Below are 21,511 nucleotides of genomic sequence, written 5' to 3' on the forward strand. Positions count from 1 at the left end.
GGCTGAGATAGAGCCACGGAGCAATTGGCTCCTGCTGCTGTCAAAGTCAGTTAGCCAATCAGGAGAAGGGGGGCTAAACCACAGCTACGTGTCTGGACACAGAGGTGTGTGCATCGGCTCGAGTGCCCCCACTCGACAGGAGGGAGGGCCTGCCGGGGACCCGAGAAGAGAAGGATCCAGGCTCTGTGCAAATCCACAGATTTGTATGACATGTTTGTTATTTTTAGAGAGAGGAAAAAATTAAAACGAGACTTTACAATCACTTTAAACTAGAGAATTTATAGGAGCTAGCATTAAAAACGGACTTTGTAAGAAGGAAGGAGGAGTTTAAAAGTGGTACCTTGTGAAGAAAAACAACTTCATACTTGACTATCCATAGCTGGTTTGAAGTAGTTTAGCTCTTTAACAGACCTTTCAGTGACTGTAGGTTTTTCCCAAATCAAGCACCCCCGAATAGTCGCTGTGGTTACTTTTTTTGACCCCTAGCCAGTGCAAGACATAATAGTGCCATAAGGGTCATCATGAGGAACCATAAAGTCCAGTAGGGGGCAGGCTAAGCTACACACCCCGAGGTGCAGAATAGGATCAGTGCTGGAAGCTCTGCTACCAGTGCTGCAGAGTTTCTGCAAACTAGCCAATGAACAGGTAATTATGGAGTAGGTTTTCTTCACAGGGTACTAGTTTTGGAATTTCTCACCCACGAAAGGTCCATTTTAAGTATAATCCGATAGAGTGAGATCTTTCAGGAACTTCACAATCCATCACACAGCTACTCCTTACCTTAGGGGGATTAAAGGGGTATGTTTCTGGTATTTTGATTTCTAGCTGGTATCGTCCACCTGTAAAATAAAATTTCATCCCTTTAACAACTTCTTAGGTTACAAATCTAAAAACTCACCGCAAATCATTTTATTGGAAAACATATTTAGTGCAGTCATCTGAAGGTAATGATAACAAATGGTGTCCATTCACAGAGAAAAGTTATCAGATAAAAAAGTCCCTACACGTTTTATAACGGCAGAAAAAAAAAAAAAAAAAAAAAAAAAAAAAAACACTGGACCTCTGGCCAGACAAAAAAAAAAAAAAAAAAGAAGATCATTCAAAAAAAAAAAAAAAAATAATAATAGGTATCTAAAGCCAATTGTACATGGATTGAAATTAGGGTAGTTTAGCAGGGACTGGCCAAAAAATGTAATCAGTGTATGGGCTAGCTGGTTGTATACAAGTTTATCTATTGATTAAATTGTGTTAAAACCAGCCTCTTGGGTTTTTCCTGAAGGATCAGTGCTGTCATCATTGTATTCTGCCATTAGGGAGCCTTCATCAGTGGGCAGAATACAATAGCACAGTGGGAAGATTCCCCTATCCACATCTAAGGTGTGTTTGGGGTAATCTGCTCACTTTTTTTCCATTCAACCAGATGGCTGAATGGAAAATCAATCATGTATGGCCTCCCTAAAGACAAACTGTACATTTCTGCATTAGATAGACATTTCCAGTGTTTCAAACATTTTAAACTCTGCAAATAAAATAACTGATGATCTACCAAAAACGCACTTAGCTCCTAAGTCCTGTTGTGAGTCCGACAACACACAGCAATTTGTGGAGTGTTTTCTTACTAAACTTCTCAGACCCCCCCTTCCTACTCCATTTCCATAACATAAATAGTCATTCTGTAGTCCTAAGACAGGGGTCCTCAAACTACGGCCTGCATACGGCCCTCCAAGGCGATTTACCCGGCCCACAGCACGGACTGTCCCTTTTATAAGATTGCAGCACTTCCCCTCCGCAGCACATTACTCTGTGATACGCGACGATGGGGGGGCCGACTCTGTGATACGATGGGGGGGGGGCCGACTCTGTGATACGATGGGGGGGGGGGGGGCCGACTCTGTGATACGATGGGGGGGGGGGGGCGACTCTGTGATACGATGGGGGGGGGGGGGGCGACTCTGTGATACGATGGAGTTGCTCGAATGCTCAAATTTTTTGTGTCGTTTTTCAAAACGTCGTTTTTTGTGTCAATTAAAATGTGTGGGCAAAACAACGTTGAAAACAACGTTTTTAAACCCGTGCATGCTCAGAAGCAATTTATGAAGTGAGCTTCAGTGGAACAGAGTGCCGCTGTACGTGCTGAACGTAACCGCGCTTTGCTAGAGCATTTTGAAAAAACGATGGAGTGTATGCTTCATCGTTTTTGAAAATTAAGTTTGAAAAAACTTCGTTTTGTTTCATGATTTAAAACGTCGTTTTATTTCATCTTAAAAAACGACCGTCTGTACGCGGCATAAAGGTCTACTCATAAAAGCAGAAACAAACAAACATTCTCCAGTGGAGAATCACTCACTGTCATTTAAAAACAAAAATGGACCTGGAAGATTCCCCTGCAGAAAGTGTCTGCTTTATAAAAGCCCCCTAGCCATCCCGGTAGATCTGTGAAATCAGCACAGATTTCTATAAACTAGAAACACTAGACTAGGGTATCTCTACTACTGTGCAAGCCGACATCTCTCCAAATGCATTCACTATTACCAGCAAATGTAAAAGGTATAGATGGTTTTTGCTAGAGCTGCACGATTGTGGCCAAAATGAGAATCACAATTTTTTTGCTCAGAATAAAAATCACGATTCTCGCAGCGTAAAATCTTTCACATTATACAAAAAAAAAAATTGGGCTAACTTTACTGGTTAGTTTTTTTTATCAATTCATTCAAGTAATTTTTTACAAAAAAAAAAAAAAAAAATTGCATTTGAAAGACCGCTGCGCAAATACTGTGCGACATAAAATTATTGCAACCACAATTTTATTCTCTGGGGTCTCTACTAAAATTTATATATATATTATACACACACACACACACACACACACAGTGCCTTGTGAAAGTATTCGCCCTCTTGAACTTTGCGACTTTTGCCACATTTCTGGCTTTAAACATAAAGATATAAAACTATTATTTTTTTTTGAAGAATCAACAACAAGTTGGACACAATCATGAAGTGGAACAAAATGTATTGGATATTTCAAACTAACAAATAAAAAACTGAAAAATTGGGCGTGCAAAATTATTCAGCCCCCTTAAGTTAATACTTTGTAGCGCCACCTTTTGCTGCGATTACAGCTGTAAGGCTGCATTCACACCTAAGCGACAGCCGCGTTCGTGTGTAGCGGCAGATTTGCCGCGAGTACAAATGTTTAAATTTATTTTATTTTTTTTCCTAAAAGTATTCCCATTGCGGTCTATGGGAAAACGCGCCTGTCGCATGAAAAAAAGGGTCCGGGACTTTTTTTCAGGCGACAGGCGTTGCGCGTCTATGAGATGTGAACCATCTCCATAGACAGCAATGGGAATTCTCCCCTCTAGCGGCAGAAGCGTCCGGCGTCGGGCGTTTTGTCGCTCAGATGTGAATGCAGTCTAAGTCGCTTGGGGTATGTCTCTATCGGTTTTGCACATCGAGAGACTGACATTTTTGCCCATTCCTCCTTGCAAAACAGCTCGAGCTCAGTGAGGTTGGATGGAGAGCGTTTGTGAGCAGCAGTTTTCAGTTCTTTCCACAGATTCTCGATTGGATTCAGGTCTGGACTTTAACTTGGCCATTCTAACACCTGGATATGTTTGTGAACCATTCCATTGTAGATTTTGCTTTATGTTTTGGATCATTGTCTTGTTGGAAGACAAATCTCCGTCCCAGTCTCCGGTCTTTTGCAGACTCCATCAGGTTTTCTTCCAGAATGGTCCTGGATTTGGCTCCATCCAGCTTCCCATCAATTTTGACCATCTTCCCTGTCCCTGCTGAAGAAAAGCAGGCCCAAACCATGATGCTGCCACCACCATATTTGACAGTGGGGATGGTGCGTTCAGGGTGATGAGCTGTGTTGCTTTTACGCCAAACATAACATTTTGCATTGTTGCCAAAAAGTTCGATTTTGGTTTCATCTGACCAGAGCACCTTCTTCCACATGTTAGGTGTGTCTCCCAGGTGGCTTGTGGCAAACTTTAAACGACACTTTTTATGGATATCTTTAAGAAATGTTTTTCTTCTTGCCACTCTTCCATAAAGGCCAGATTTGTGCAGTATACAGGGACTGATTGTTGTCCTATGGACAGTCTCCCATCTCAGCTGTAGATCTCTGCAGTTCATCCAGAGTGATCATGGGCCTCTTAGCTGCATCTTTGATCAGTCCTCTCCTTGTATGAGCTGAAAGTTTAGAGGGACGGCCAGGTCTTCGTAGATTTGCAGTGGTCTGATACTCCTTCCATTGCAATATTATTGCTTGCACAGTGCTCCTTGGGATGTTTAAAGCGGGGGTTCACCCTGTTAAAAAAAAAAAAAAATGTTTTTTTTTATTCTACCATTACATTCGGCATCGTAGCGCGAGCTACGGTATGCCGGTCTTACATTTTTTATCCCCGTACTCACTGTGCTATGGCTCATTGAAGATTCCGGGGAATGGGCGTTCCTATGGTGAGAGGTGATTGACGGCCGGCCCTGGCACGTCACGCTTCTCCGGAAATAGCCGAAATAGGCTTGGCTCTTCACGGCGCCTGCGCATAGCCTGTGCGCAGGCGCCGTGAAGAGCCGAGACCTACTCCGGCTGTCTTCGGGGAGCGTGACGTGCCAGAGCCGGCCGTCAATCATCCTCCCTCTCCATAGGCACGCCCATTCCCCGCGGGAGTCGGATTCTTCAATGATCGATAGCACAGTGAGTACGGGGATTAAAAATTTAAGACCGGCATACCGTAGCTCGCGCTACGATGCCGAATGTAATGGTATAATGATGTGAAGGAGGGTGAACCACCGCTTTAAAGCTTGGGAAATCTTTTTGTATTCAAATCCGGGTTTTAAACTTCTCCACAACAGTATCTCGGACCTGCCTGGTGTGTTCCTTGTTCTTCATGATGCTCTCTGCGCTTTAAACGGACCTCTGAGACTATCACAGTGCAGGTGCATTTATACAGAGACTTGATTGCACACAGGTGGATTCGATTTATCATCATTAGTCATTTAGGTCAACATTGGATCATTCAGAGATCCTCACTGAACTTCTGGAGAGAGTTTGCTGCACTGAAAGTAAAAGGGGCTGAATAATTTTGCACGTCCAATTTTTCATTTTTTTATTTGTTAAAAAAGTTTGAAATATCCAATAAATTTAGTTCCACTTCATGGTTGTGTCCCACTTGTTGATTCGTCAACAAAAACAAATTACAGTTTTATATCTTTATGTTTGAAGCCTGAAATGTTGCAAAAGGTCGCACGCACACACACTATATATATATATATATATATATATATATATATATATATATATATATATATATATATATATATATATATATATTAGGGCTGTGCGTTAAACGCGATATTAACGGCGTTAACGCAACCCCATGTTAACGCCGTCAATATTTTTGTCGCGCGATTAACGCAGGAGCCCTCGGGTGGACATGCAGAGTGTGCAGCGGCGCGGCTTACCTTTTCGCTGGATTCACAGACAAGTTACTCACCTTGTCCCTGGATCCAGCGATGCCACCCCGCTGTGTGATCGAGCGGGTCCTCCTTGCTTGGCGGGTCCTCCTTGCTTGGCGGTTCCTCCTCGCTTGGCGGGTCCTCCTCGCTTGGCGGGTCCTCCTCGCTTGGCGGGTCCTCGCTCGATTCACAGTGCCTGTGTGACGCCGAGCTCCGTTCCCTGCGACGTTACGACGCACGGGAGCGGAGAACGGCGCCAAATTTAAAAAAGTAAACAAACACAATGCATACAGTATACTGTAATCTTATAGATTACAGTACTGTATGTAAAAAATACACACCCCCCTTGTCCCTAGTGGTCTGCCCAGTGCCCTACATGTTCTTTTATAAAATAAAAACTATTCTTTCTGCCTGGAAACTGTAGATTGTCCAAAAGTGTCCCTTTATGTCAAAAATGGTTTTAGAAGAGCTAGAAAACAGCGATAATAAATTATAATCACTTGCAGAATTGTGCGATATTTGTGGGGAAATTCGTCATAAATTAGAGCGATTAATCGTGAGTTAACTATGACATTATTGCGATTAAAAATTTTAATCGTTTGACAGCACTAACATTATATATATATATATATATATATATATATATATATATATATACACACACACACACACACACACACACACACACACACACACACATATATATATATATACACACACACATTTTTTATTATGTTGGGGGGTTCACAGTAATTTTCTAACGAAGAAAAAAAAATGCTTTTAACTTGAAAACAACTGTCAGAAAAAAGTTCGGTGTTTAAGGCTTCTTTCACATGAGGTGGGCTATGGAGTCGGCCAGCTCAGCAGGAGATCTCTCCGCTGAGCCGGCGGATGACAAGTCCCTCTCTGCTCACTGAGCCGGGAAGGGCTTGTGCAGTGCCGCCGTCTCCTATGGAGAGATCTGATCTGCCATGGACAGATGGGGACGTATCCCCATAAGTCTGATTTTGGCAGATCGGTTCGGATTCAGCGGACATGTCTCCGCTGACATCCAAGGCTCCATAAGATTGCATGGAGCGGCTGTTCAGATCTGCCGAAAAAACTGACAGGCGGACCTGAAGGGTCCGACCGTGTGAAAGGGGCCTTAGTGGTTAAACGTTAAATTTACATGCACAAATCTATTCTTTTGATGTAAAAGTCAAATTGATACAATGTTTAGACTTAACATTCCACTGATAGAAGGCCCAGACTTTGACTTTTGAGGCTGAGAGCAGAGAAAAATACTCTGCATACCAAAGATCAGGAAACCCTTTGTCAAGATCGCAACAGAAAAAAAACAAAACAAAAACAAAAAAATCGCAATAATGATTCTTGACGATTAATCATTAATCGTGCAGCTCTAGTTTTTGCCATAGGCTGATTTTGTTGCAAGTGTTGTGGGCATTCTTGTATTGTCCTATCTGTGAACACAGCCTGCATTACCTCCTGTTTTAAAAGCAATAATAATTATAATTTTAGAAAAGTCAAGTTAGACTTACTGGTAACTTAGTCTTTCAGGACAGCACCTTGAGAGGTGGCTCCACCCACTTGACAGAAAACACAACTCCACTAAACCTCTTAAAAGGGAGGCTCCTTCCACTTATCAGTAGTAGTAGAGAAACCTCCGGCCCAAGCTGGAACACAATCAGAGTTAGTCACACATAATATTTTAAAACAATAAGGGCGGGTTGCTGCTGTCCTGAAAGACTCACGGAAAACAAATTACCGGTAAGTATAACTTGACTTTTCCCTTATTGTCTTTCAGGACAGCACCTTGAGAGGATAACAGAGACTTACCCACTTAGGGAGGGACCACAGCCTGCAAGACCTTTTTGCCAAAAGCCTGATCGCTTGCTGACAGAAGATCCAGTCTAATGACGGACGAACGTAAGGTAACTTGCAGATTTGATCTGGGGTGGCACCAGCTATTTCTGCCCATGTAGTGGCCTGAGCTCTAGTAAAGTGTGCTCCAATTCCCAATGGGGGAGATAGTCCTGCTTGGGAGTAGGCTTCCAGAATAGCGATTTTCAGCCATCTAGCATTGACCCCTTAGACGCTTGGTGGCCCTTCTTTTTCCCTGAAAAAAGTATGAACAAGGAGTCTGAAGATCGAAAATCCTTGGTCCATTCAAGGTAATGTAAAAAGGTTCTTCTCACATCCAACATGTGGAATTGGTGTTCCTTCTCCCCTGATGGGTTAAAGCAGAAGGTTGGTATGACAATTTCCTGCGACCGATTGAGGGCTGACGCCACTTTTGGTAGAAAGGCTGGATCAGTCTTTAGTACAACCCTGTCCGTATAGACGGATAGGAACGGTTTCTTTATTGACAGGGCGTGCAGCTCACCGATTCTTCTGGCTGTCGTAATTGCCACTAGGAACACCGTTTTGAGAGTAAGGTACTTCAGAGAAATGTCTTGTAGCGGTTCAAAGGGTTCCTTAGATAGTGACTGAAGAACCACTGACAAATCCCAACTGGGGAAGTGTTGCACGGGAGCTGGTCTGGATCTAGAAAGCGCCTTGAAAAATCTTGACACTAATGGATATGAAGATATAGGCCTTTCCAGAAAAACTCCCAATGCGGCTATCTGCACTTTAAGTGTACTGACTGACAAGCCCTTTTCTGCTTCATTCTGAAGAAATTCCAGAATTGACACTAGATTTTTCACCACTCTATTAGACGAGTGACACCAGGAGTTGTAGACCTTCCAGTATTTAGCATAGATCTTCCTTGTAACCACCTTTCTACTGGAAAGTAAGGTAGTCACAAGTGGTCGAGACAGACCTTTTCGTCTCAATAACTGCCTCTCAGATACCACGCCGTGAGGCTTAGACAGGCCACCTCCGGATGGCATATCGGACCCTGTAGAAGTAAGTCCTGCCGGAGTGCCAGCAGCCAAGGCGGCCTGACTGCCATTCGAAGAATGGTGGTAAACCAAGCCCTTTTTGGCCAGAATGAATTAGAATTACTTCCACCTTCTCTTTCTGAATCTTCCTCAATACCAACGGAATTCATTGAAACGGAGGGAAGGCGTAAGCCAGCTGGAAGTTCCAAGGCTGTATTAACGCATCTGTTCCCTGGGAACTGTCGTTTCTGTGAATGGAGAAAAAAAGACCGGAAGTTGCATATTTTCTTCAAGTTGCAAATAGGTCTATTTGTGGTTGACCCCAGGCTCGGGTGATCAATGTGAAGACTTCCGGATTTAGGATCCATTCCGATTCCTGAATCCGTCTTCTGCTTAGAAAATCCACCACTATATTTAAAGTGCCTTTGAGGTGGACCGCTGATAAGGACAGCAAATGATTTTCTGCCCAGTTTAGGATGTCTGAGGCGAGAAGCTGAAGTGTCTTGCTTCTTGTGCCTCCTTGCCTGTTTAAGTAGGCTATGGTAGTGGCATTGTCCGAGAAGACTTGAACATGGGCACCTTGAAGGTCTGCGGAGAAGGCTTCCAAAGCCAAGGCCACTTCCCTTAGTTCTCTCCAATTAGAGGACTTTTCTGCTTTTGACCGGGACCAAACACCCTGAGCATAGTTCTGACCCAGGTGTGCCCCCCATCCCCATAGGCTGGCGTCTGTCGTTACCACTCTTTCTATTGGAAATGACCATAACAGGCCTGCTGAAAGGTTTTTCTGACTTCTCCACCACCAAAGCGATCTTTTTACTTTGGTGGGAATTTTTACCTTTGCCTCCAGAGATTCTGTCCTGTGATCCCATATTTTCAGGAGGAAACTCTGAAGCGGTCTGAAGTGAAAACTTGCCCACTGCACCGCTGGCATAGATGAGGTAAGGGTTCCCAGAGCCGACATTACTTGTCTGACTGATAGCTATTGATTTGTCTGTAAGGAGGCTACGACCCTTAGTATCTTTAGTTTTTTGTCTTCAGGGAGAAAAATTCTTTGCTCCACTGAGCTTATCTGATACCCCAGAAATTGTGCCTCTTGGGTTGGGTTGAAATTTGATTTTTCCATATTTATGATCCAGCCCAATGCCTCTAGATGACTGTGAGCTCTTTCGAAATCCACCAACAATTTCTCCCTGGAAGGGGCAAACAAGAGCAGGTCGTCCAGGTATGGAATTACTGCTACCTTCTGTAAGCGAAGAGGAGCGAGGGCTTCTGCCATGACCTTTGCAAATATTCTCGAAGCCGAGGAAAGGCCGAAGAGGAGGGCTTTGAATTGGAGGTGCACGACCACTTTTCCCATGTTTACCGCCAATCTTAGACATTTTTGGGATTGAGGGGCTATGGGGATATGCAGATAGGCATCTCGCAGGTCGATTAATGCCATAAAGCACTCCTTTGTCAAAAGATGTTGGTTGTGAAGATTGAGTCCATACAGAATTTTTTGTATAAGACCGATCTGTTCAGCGGCTTTAGGTTGAGAATAAGTCTGAAACTTCCAGATGGCTTTTTTATCATGAATACGTGGGAATAAAACCCCTGATAAAGCTCTCCCTGTGGTACTTGAGTTACAACCCCCTGGTTCATCAGATCCTTCAATAGGCTCTTCATTTGGCCTTCAGGAGAAAGATCAAGACCCATCTCTTCTGAGGGCCCAGGGAATGAATACCAAGCGCCCAGAGGCGATTCAGTTCGCATGTGTTGCGCTATAGAAGTTTCTCACTCACTCATTGCTAGGGACTGGACTATAGCTCTTGGTAGATTTGTCAACAGGTACCTCTCTGGGGGAGGGTCCAAGAACTCTATTCTGTAACCTTGGGACAGCACAGAGAGAATATACTGATTTTCTGTTAAGCTTGCCCAGAAAGGGAGAAAACTTTGAAGTCTTCCCCCCACCTGCAACCGGTTGTCATTGTGTTTTGCTGGTTGCCGCAGGAGGATGGAAAAGGACATTACCAGGTTTTTAACCACACCCCCCCTTCTAACTGAATTAGTAAGGGCCACGGATCTTGCCGTCATTCTGATAGGCTACAGCTGCTGACATAGGTATTCTTGTTTTGGAGAATCAGCTATTATATGATCCTTAAGCTGGTTCAACCAATACTCCATATTTCTGGAGACGCAAGTAGTTGCTATTGCTGGCTTAAGGTTGCCAATGATGGATTGCCAAGCCCTCTTTAATTGCTGATCCATCCTCTTATCCATGGGGGTCTTTCAGAATCCCTGTGTCCTCAAATGCTAGATCTGAAGATCTTGAGACTTGAGAAAAGGCTGCATCGAGCTTTGGAACTTTATTCCAGGGAGCTGCTGGGTCTTCATCAAAAGAAAACCTTTTCTTGTGTGCCTTAGCAAAGAAAGGTTTCTTTTCAGGATCAGTCCATTCTTTCTTGATCGCTTCAGAAATTACTCTATGGACTGGGAAGGTACGTATCTTGGGCTCACCGAGTCCTGCATACATCCTGTCGTGTAAAGATAATTCTTTACATTCCTCCTCTAATCCCAAAGTTGCATGAATAGCTTTTAGGAGGCCATCAACTTGTTCCAAAGACAATTTATACTTTTAAGACATATTCTCCAGCTCATCCTCCTCCTCATTGGATTCTTGAGAATGTGAGGGGGGAAGGACCTTCCTGGTTCAGAGGACTCTCTTCTGCCTCTGGTTCAGAGGACTCTTCTGCCTCCACTACAGGGACCAACAGTGAGTCTTGTGAGGATTGTGAGGTAGAAGTCTGTCCCACGGATGGTTTCGTGAGGGAGGACTTAAAAAACTGAATAGTAGCATCCAATTTTAACAGATGCGATTATGTCGCTGCAAGCGGCAGACGCTTCCTCCTTCACTAATGAGTCAATACATGTCTGACATAAAGCTTTTTTCCAGCCTTCAGATAGTTTAGACTTGCATGAAGGACATTTCTTTTTATTCCCAGGATCAGAGCTCTTGGCCTGCCATGATAAGGGAAAAGAAAAAAGGAAAAAAAAAAAAGACAAACCATCCATTTCAGTCAGCCTGAAACCCGATCAAGATGCTCACCACAGGTGCACAGTGAGCGATCCACTACACTCATGTGCCCAAACAGGCCCCCGCCACCAGGGGGGAAAAAAACTCACACCCCCTAAGGGAGAAGAGAGCTAGAAAGAGACCCCATAGTAAATGAGGGTAGAACCTCAGTCTACCCCTTACCTGGGCCTTGCTGGTGCCAGTGCCTGTTCCACTCGCTGCGGATCCTGAGTCCATGTTGAGGCAGCAGCGTGATGCTGGTGGCAAAACTGCCGGTTCCGGACTCCACTAGCGCCTTTGCACCGGACCAGAACCAGCTAACAAGGCACCAGACCTGTTCCTCCCTCCTCCCTCAGCGCTTCCTGGCAGAAATGACGTCCGTGCCCTGCGCCCGCTCGTAGGATGCCACCCCTTCCGGTTACCTCACTTCCGGGGGAAGCAGCCTGACTGACCTTCCCAAGATGGCGGCGGCGTTCGGCTGCCCGAACAGGAAAAAAGATGTCCGCACATTCTACCTTGCCAAGGAGCAGTATCCCGGAGCAGTCCCTGGCTCACTGAGCACTGATGAGGGAGAAGGAGCCCATGCACAAGGCACTCTATCCAGTGAATAGGAGGAACAGACTCTCTGAGGGAAGAAAAAAAAACAGGTGGAGTAGGGAGATAAGACCTCTCAGGTAGTACCTAGAGAGCTCCTAGCCCCCACATGTGTTCCCGCTGGAGGAAACACAAAGACTGATAAGTGGAAGGAGCCTCCCTTTTAAGAAGTTTGGTGGAGGTGTGTTTCCTGTCAAGTGGGTGGAGCCACGCTCTCAAGGTGCTGTCCTGAAAGACGATAAGGTAAAAATTAAATCATTCTAATAAAGTCTGTTGCATTTGGATGCTTTTTACATCGTTCCAATAGGAATTACTTGTAGGCCATTTGCAAAAGGGGTTTTTAGGCTGCACCTTCCTCACTGTCCTTTGTAGTTACTGACTGGTAAATAAAAGTGAATGCATTTCTACACAATGCCATTGACGCTATTCTAGGATCGAAACAAGGTGTACCTGAGAACAGAAGTCACTGTGATTGGTCAGGAGAAGGCATCAGCCGGTAAAAAAAATAAAAATAAATTAAACCATCTTAAATAGGGTACCCAGGGAATGCTGTAAAATTGGCATTTGATGAAGGTTGTAAGCATAGCTTTTATTTCCACAAGTAAAGATACTAAACTATATATGGGTTGTTTTAATTTAGGCTCCAGATTCTGCAGCTTAATTTATTTATTTTTTAAATATAGTGGGGTTTTGGTTGCCAAGTTTTTCTTGTTGTCTGCATCCTTGTAAGGGAGATTTGCACACTTCCTATCTTGCTAGGAAGACAAAGAAAAAATCTTCCAAATGTGGACACAGCAATAAAAAAAAAAAAACTTGTTTGAGATCTAATCCTTTTCCACTCTAAAATATACAAAGTTTTACCTCAAGTTTTACTTTAATCATAAGGGTTTAATAGAGGTTAATATTACCCCGATAGTGAGGATGGTGATTAATTGAGTGAAAATCAATTCAAACAATAAATGATAAAGTTGCAACTATGATATCTAAAAATATGTGCGAAAACATGTATATCTATAGTACAATATAACTTGGTGAATAACAATGAAAAAGAAAATAATGAAAGTGAAGAGTCCCAAAGTCACACATGAATGCGTGCTGATAGATCCTATAGGTTCATTCATAGGGTGAATCAATCTTATTGAGAAAAATAGAAAATACTTCCTTTCACCAGTGGAGGCACCCAGGTGCTGGTAATGTAGTCTTCTTACCCAAAAGAGTGACCACTATCACGGCGGTCAATTAAGGCGCAGGGATTTAAGGTATCCCTATAGACCCACAGCTGGTACCGGTAGGGCAGATGGAAGGTAACTGGTATCTCAAAAGAATGTAGATAAAAAAAAAAAAAGACTCCATAGTGTATTACTGTGATGTAAAGTTAATCAGAAAGAGAAGTATTGCACTTACAAATATGTGGAAATGTTGTGCATTGTATAAATACAAGAGCACGGCATCTTGCAGCGTTTCCTCGCTGCGAGATACAAGAGCACGGTATCTCGCAGCGTCTCCTCGCTGCGAGATATCGTGCTCTTGTATTTATACAATGCGCAACATTTCCACATATTTGTAAGTGCAATACTTAGCATAGGACTTACTAGGTCCCTCAATATTTGAGAAAGCAATCTCAAGCCCAACTCAGGGAATTGCAAGAAAATGATTAAAAAAAAACCTACCCTTGCAGTGGTCTTTAATGTATAATAAATATCAAATACATGCTGAACAACTGGAGCACAGTAAAGGCCGGTTCACACTGCTGCCGTACATCAATTTTGCAGTCGTTTAGCGTGTGGTAGCTGTCTGTTCTGGCTGCAGCAGGCTGGCAGTAGGGGCAGTTTTCTATGTGCCCTAGCAGTGACACGCTTTCTTCCAGTGCAGTAATTAAACGTGGATCTCTGCACTATATATGAACAGGGCCTAAAATGTTATTATGCACTTTATTGAAAGTGTCTGGAAAAGATTATGCATAGTAAAAGTCTGCTGCCCAACTCCATGTCCCCTTAAAAATAGTTTGTTTGGGACAAGATGTAAAAAGGGACATTAAACATTAAAAATAGCTTTAATGTGCAGGCAAAAGGTTAGTGAATAGGAGGAACGTATTAAAAAGGTAACACTTAAAATCCCTGGACGAGAACAAGAATCGTATGGCCTATTCCCTTGGTAAGATGTCCAGTCTGGGGAGGTCTGCTACACTACTATAGTAGGTGCGAATAGTTAGATCTATGTGCAAGGTGGTTGTTGCTATGCTGTTTGGCCCTCTATCCCAGTCTCCTGGCGAGGGTGGTGTGGTCATTGTTTTGCTGATGGGCAACTTAGTTCGATCTCGGAGCTTCCCCTCCCTCCTAAATGACAACTGTGGAAACCATAAAATTGTAGTAAATGCATTTCATGCACCTTGGAGTAACTAATGGCAGATTTTCACCATTCATCATACATGCCTATGCGTAACCTACGATTTACGGTCCCTGCGGTTGTCATTTACAGCTAGGCTACATCTATCTCAGGCTGGATGTTCATAGTTCATATACTCATTGGAAAATGCCCTATATTGCTGTTTTACACATGATGACTTATTTTTGCACCATTCTCTGCCCCAAAGAAGGAAAATACAAGTAAATCTGAAATGCGTTAGAATTGCTATGCCAACATCTCTAAGGATTGGCCTTCCATTCTTTATAGGCCATTTTTTTGGTGCTGCAGCATATCCGAGTGTCATGTTTTTTTATTCTGCGATTGTATATTGACCGAATGGTCTTTATTTTAGACTCTATACCAGAGGTGTCAAGCTCAATTTCATTGTGGGCCGCATCAGCATTAAGACTGCCCTCAAAAGGTCCGGTTGTATCTGTAAAATGAGATGTCCAGCACATCCCCCTCCCCTTACATTAGATGTCAAGAGCCACCCCACCATCAGAAGTTGAGTCCTACACCCTTCCTTACATCACAGTGTACTCCCCTTTCCTTATGCTGTTGCTGGGAAGAAGCTGAATGCATTGCTTGAAAGCAGAAAGTAAGGGTCTGGAGGAGGAAGGAAGGCTGGAGCTCCCCTGCAGCTGCAGGAGAGGTGCGAGGGCCACATGAAATGGCATGGGGGGCCAGATTTGGCCCGCGGGCCTTGTGTTTGACACCTGTGCTCTTTACCAATACAAATTTGAAAATATATATATATATATATATATATATATATATATATATATATATACACACATATACACACACACACACACACGTGATACTCTTCTACTCAGTGTGGATTCTGCCTTGAAAGTCCCATGGGGCAGATTTGTTTTCTAGTTGTTGTTTTTCAGGATGTTGGTAGAATCTCTCTTAAGCCATAGACCAGTAACCTTGAAGCCTATCTTCCTTTTACTATTCCTCTTCCCTCTGTATCCCCACCGCCTCTTTTTTTGGGAGAATTTTGGGCTGCCATTTTCTTCAGGGGACCAAGGAAGGTCTACTTGCCTATTCTGTCTGGGTTGGTTTTGGCGATGAGAATTATGGACCCTAAATTGTTCCACAGCAAGTGCAAGGCCACTCTGACTCTGCCACTCATACTTTATATGAATGGGCCATTTTTTAGTCCGAGGTTAGTTTGTGTCCATAAAAATGATAGAGTTTCTTGACTCCAGAAACAATTATTTGATGGCCTGCCGATACTAAACTTCAATATGTTTCACTTATTATACTGCTGTGATCATGAGGTTGGTTGGTTTCTGGGGACAACTTTGTATGTTTTGCTCCCCCCCCCCCCCCCAATACAAAATGTTATTATAGAAAAATAAATAATTAAGGTAATGTGCACTGAATAGAAGAAGAGCACATTAAAAAGTAAAGTGCACTGATTAAAAGAGGTAAAGTGTGACGTCACTGTGTTAACGTGTATCTAAACCCAAAAACAAAATTAAAAAAACATTGCAGCCTACCAAACCTTAAACTTGAAATATGGCCAATGCTATTTTGGTTATACTTCTCTTGTGGGTCACAAAATCATACTTTTGCACTCATGTGACCCAGGGTCAGCCAACAGCTGGCTATAGCTGTTAAATTTAAGGTGAACGGGAAAATGTACTACAATCTGAAAAAGTGTAATGACTAAAAAAAATGCATACATGTTCTGTACAATGGCAAGAAATTGCTCAAACAAGTTTGTGTCCCAGTTCACACTGGTGCGATGCGGGAAACACTGCAATTCAGTGCTGGTTCCCACATCACAGCTGAATTGCACACTGGTTCATACTGACATCTGCGAACCACTGGGGGTGTCCATGTACAGTTGACACCCCCAGATCGGTTTGCAGATCGCAGTGCAAACTGTCAAATGGTGTAGGAAACTAATCACATAGATGTTAATATCCATGCAATCCGATTCCAGTGCAGACCAAAAAAAAGGTCCTGCACCATTTTGGTGCGAATGCGATGAGATTTCAGCAATACAGTTTGTATGGCTGAATTTGCACCGCACAGACTTCACATGTGATCTGCACAGCAACGCAGGGTGAATCACCTGCAATGTTTGATCGCACAAGTGTGAACCCAGCCTTATACAGTGAGGTGAAACTGCAAAGTTGCAGTAATATGGTAGTTATATGGGGGTAAATTGACAGAAATGGTAGCACAGCTGTGTGTGTGTGTGTGTGTGTGTGGACTCCAGTGAGGGCACAGGAACCTGACTGACATTATATTGGATATAGTGTAGTGAACTTATACAGTATGATAAACACACATTTACATTTCTTAATTAAACATATTTGGAACATGCTCTTACTATTGCAGTGATAGAACCTTAAAATTGTTTCGACTTTATACACCTCTGCCTTTGTTATCTTTGCAAAGCTAAAAATTGACAACGAAAGATTATCCTGCACCAGAATACATCACTCTGCTTTCCAACTATACTAATAAGAGTAGAATTTTAAAGAAACAGAAAAATTACATCATCGCTGTCCCCAAGGGATTTGCTCAATAATAAAATAATGAATCAGTTATCCAGATAGATTTAAATAATGAGCTGTCTCCAATTTAACCTCTAACTAGCTATAAAGAATTCACCTGAGGAAACCAAGCCCACGATATATACGAGTATGTATCTCTATCTATCTATCTATCTATCTATCTATCTATATACACACACACACACACACACACACACACACACACACACACACACACACACACACACACGTACTTTTGTGAGATAAGAAAAGCAAGCATTTTTAGAAATCACATTAAACATTGTCACATTCCTCCATTACCTGAAGAACTTTACAAATATAGATGGATAATAATCTGATCCCCAATATTTCAAGCATTATAAAATCTTAATCTAATGGACAGTACTTACCTTCATATGGCGTATCGGGAGGGCCAGCAATTTCACCTCTTAGTTCAGAGAAATTCTCATCTACCAGGTCTACTTTAATTTGGTTTTTGCTAGTCTAAGAAAAGAAAAAGGAAAACATTTTTTTTTAGAAAATAAGAGATTCCTACTTCGTACTTTTAGGAAAACAGTAAAAGGCTGATTTACAAAAGGAGTCGGGAACTTTCACACAATTATATGAAGATTTACTTCAATTATACAATAGGCTAAACATTTTCCCATATTCTTATTTCATCTACACATAATTGGATAACTGGACATGAATATTGATGCAACTTATTGAGTGAACATTCCCAATTCCCTTTAGGTCTCACACACACCTAAAGATTAACATACAACCAGAGAGGGCTGTTCACATGTCATGGCTGTGACGATTTGCGTCACAGTAAATGTAATGTTGAGTTGACGTCAAACTCACCCATTCAAGCCACTGGAACAGATTATCTGAGTTTCCATTATTTCCTATGGGGAAACATGCTTTGATATACGAGTGCTATGGATTACAAGCATTCTTCTGGAACTAATTATGCTCGTAATCTAAGGTACTACTGTACATGCAAATTGCCATCATAAGAACTGAGGAAGCAGACTTTGTAAAAAAAATGTATATTTGTATCATTCTAAACATTTGGCCAGGGTTGTATGGCCAGCTTTGGGATAGCTTTAGATGTATTGTTTTGACGGATGGAGGAATCTCTTCTGCCGGCTTTGATATTCAGGCAGCCGCATGAACCATGACTGCCTAAAAACCTAAAAAGCGACCCGTGTATCACGCAATCACTATTCAACCAATCATTTTTCACCCAGCTTGACTTTTGTTGAGCCAGGTGGTGCGGACAGGGTCACCCTTGGCTCAAATTCAGCAAGAAATAGCAGAAATTTAGGCCATGTATTAGCTTAGGGCACAGAAGCAATCACACATACTACCAACACCTACTCAAAACAGAAATACCCACATTGGCTAGACTGACCCTTCAATAAGACTACAAAGTGACAATTGTCAGGATGCCCTTGTGAAACTAGTGAATCCAATAACAAAGCTACAGAGGCAATTAAATATTCAGAGTTCAATCAGGTCCTCTGAGTTACAAACTATATATTATCATGGAAGAAAAAAAAAGTTTGTGCATTCAACTCACCAAAAGGCAACAGGCAGACCTATTTTTGTGTGGTCAGTCAGCATAATTGTAACAATGTAATATGCCAGGCAGCAAATGCAATATTCCAAGTATTTTTTTATGACCAAGGTATGATCCCCTGCATTGTTTAGATGTAATAGATGACCCATACTGGAAAAACATTGTATAATAAAAGTACTGGATTTATACAGGCAATTTACCATTACAACTTAGTGGCTGTCACAAGGTCTGCCTGTACCCCTTAATGATGGACAAAATCAAACATTTATTCTCCAACGGTCATGTTTCTACTTCTGCTTTCAATCTAGTACCTGTAATCCGTGCATTAGGTGTTTTTTACATTAGGCGACATCCTATCATACATAACCTGTGGTTCTCTTGCACCACTATCAACATTCTAGAATTTAAAAGTGGTTGAAGGTTTTTTATCTTAATGTATTCTATGCATTAAGATAAAAAACCTTCAGTGTCCAGCAGCCCCCCTAATACTTACCCAAGACCCATCTCTATCCAGCAATGTGCACGAGTGCCTTGGTCATCTGGGACTCTACCACCTGATTGGCTAACTGACTTTGACAGCTATCTGAGCCAATCAGGAGAGGGGGTGGGGGTCGAACCGCAGCTCTGTCATGAATGGACAGGAGCACCGAAGAGGAGGATCGGGGCTGCTCTGTGCAAAACCACTACACAGAACAGGCAAGTAGAACGGTTTGCTATTTTTAAAGAAAAAAAATAAATAAAACAAGACTTTAGTATCACTTTAAATTATTAATACATTGGAAATTAAACAGCCAAGTCATGAATGTCCCAAATGTAAAAGTTTGTACTTTCAATTGTAAATTCATGACAATCGGCTCACTTTCTAGTACTTTGATCAACAGAAACCTTTGCTTTTAAGCTTTCACAATGAAGAGTTGAAACTGTCAGCATTTCTGGAATGTTTTACTCGCACAAGTAAAGACAACTTGCTGACTGTGGGATAGAGCAACAGTTTGTTTCTGTCACTGGAGACCATGATGGACAACGCTGTAGACAGAAGCAGGGACTGACAAATCTTGGAATTAGAGAAAGTTGCAGTGCTGTACTCATAGAAGCAATATCAGAAGTGTATTGAAAAAAAAAAAAAATGAAAATAAAATTGACCATGTCCTGTACAATGTAGCAGTACTGATGAAGAAAAAAATTAAAATAAAAAGTATCTGATCGATGTGACATTTTCACTTGTACGATGACTACTAATGCATGCCATTAAATTGCCACCACCCTTGTGTCTTCTAAGCCCTCACCACTTAATCAAAAAGTGAAAATAAAAGTTTTGGCTATTCAGCCATTTACAGGACGTCTTTTTATAAACAAATACATGGCCAAATTCAATTTGCGGGCAGATGTCATGATCTTCACCTCTACCAATCAGAAGAATACATTTACATATCTAAATTATATAGATAAAAAGACAAGGCCAAGACAAGTGCCTGAAAAGCACCGACTATACCAGGACTAGGAGAGGGGGTAAAACTACCTAGTGGAAACACAGACTTGACAGCAGTTCTTGCCTATTTCACACCATCCAAAACTAAAAATTAAAAATATGTATAGCCCATACTTTTATTTTTTAACACTTTGGCAATTTAGCAAATGTTTATTTTTTAGCATACAGGTAAAAATCTACATTTTTGGCCATAAAACATTATATATTTTCTGAACGCAGAGACCCTAGAGTTTAAAAAGTAAAAGAATCAAATTACTATATTTGCACAACTGCTTATCAAGCGCAAATATTCCAAAAAATATATATAATAAATTTCAGTTGCAAACACACCCAACAGAATACCCTTTTTGTTGGCAATACATAACATATTGGATTTCATTGAGTAACCAGATACCAAACATTCCAAGTCTTAAAACTGCGTGTGCCCATGATATTGCAAATAACTATGGTACCGTGTAATTGGCCAGGAGATCGCCTAGGACCTGTGACGTGTCCTAGGCGATCGCCTACAGCAGCCCCTTCCTGTAGGCGATTAAGCTTAGTCGCCTACAGGAAGGAGGAAGTGGGACAGGAAGTCCCACTCTTCCTGAAGCCCCCACTCCTCTCCCCCTTACATGCCACATTTGGCATGTAAGGGGGTGAGGAGTGGGATAAGCGGAAGTTCAAATTTGGGAGGAACTCCTCTTTAAAGCGGGAGTTCACCCATTTTTAAAAAAAAAAAAATTTCCTCCCCTTAGCTTCCTGCTCGTTCGGTCTAGGGGAATCGGCTATTTGTATTAAAATATGAGCAGTACTTACCCGTTTTCGAGCTGCATCTTCTTCCGTCGCTTCCGGGGTATGGGTCTTCGGGAGCGGGCGTTCCTTCTTGATTGACAGTCTTCCGAGAGGCTTCCGACGGGCGCATCCATCGCGTCACTCGTAGCCGAAAGAAGCCGAACGTCGGCGCGGCTCTATACTGCGCCTGCGCACCGACGTTCGGCTTCTTTCGGAAAATCGTGACGCGATGGATGCGACCGTCGGAAGCCTCTCGGAAGCCTGTCAATCAAGAAGGAACGCCCATTCCCGAAGCCCATACCCGGAAGCGACGGAGAAGATGCATCTCGTAAACGGGTAAGTACTGCACATATTTTAAAATAAATAGCCGATTCCCCTAGTAAAAACGAGCAGGAATCTAAGGGGGAAAAGTGCCCTCTAAGGGTGAACCCCCGCTTTAAGCAGGCCATACACGGTCAAATTTCAAACAAAGTTCGTTTTTTGTGATCCAATGAAGCCACCATTGATTTTCGAAATTCGGCCGACCAAGCCTTCAAATTTCACCTCGTGTTGCTACAGAAAATAATTTTTGTGGCTGGGAATCTTCTATCCTTTCCGGGAGTTTTCCTTTTTCTATTACATTTCTCACACGATTCTCCCATCATTGATTAGAAAATCGTTAGTTTTTCAAAAAATTTCCAACATGTCCGATTCCTCAAATTTGATTGCCGCACGAAAATCGGCTGTTGCTGCAGCCCACTAATGGTG

The 21,511-nt window shown here is 42.4% G+C and overlaps 1 protein-coding gene across 1 annotated transcript in view; it reads right to left on the minus strand.

The window, feature by feature from the left end:
• UBE2K (ubiquitin conjugating enzyme E2 K) overlaps positions 1-21,511 on the minus strand; it is a 50,864-nt gene that overhangs the window by 18,108 nt on the left and 11,245 nt on the right. The window contains exons 2-3 of the mRNA XM_040335104.1: positions 17,327-17,420; positions 781-839 (exon numbers count right to left, since the gene is read on the minus strand). Coding sequence (XP_040191038.1) covers positions 781-839; positions 17,327-17,420 — 153 coding nt within the window. The remainder of the gene's footprint in view (positions 1-780; positions 840-17,326; positions 17,421-21,511) is intronic.

The sequence above is a fragment of the Rana temporaria genome, chromosome 1 (genome assembly GCF_905171775.1).
Source record: "Rana temporaria chromosome 1, aRanTem1.1, whole genome shotgun sequence".
Taxonomy (NCBI): domain Eukaryota; kingdom Metazoa; phylum Chordata; class Amphibia; order Anura; family Ranidae; genus Rana; species Rana temporaria.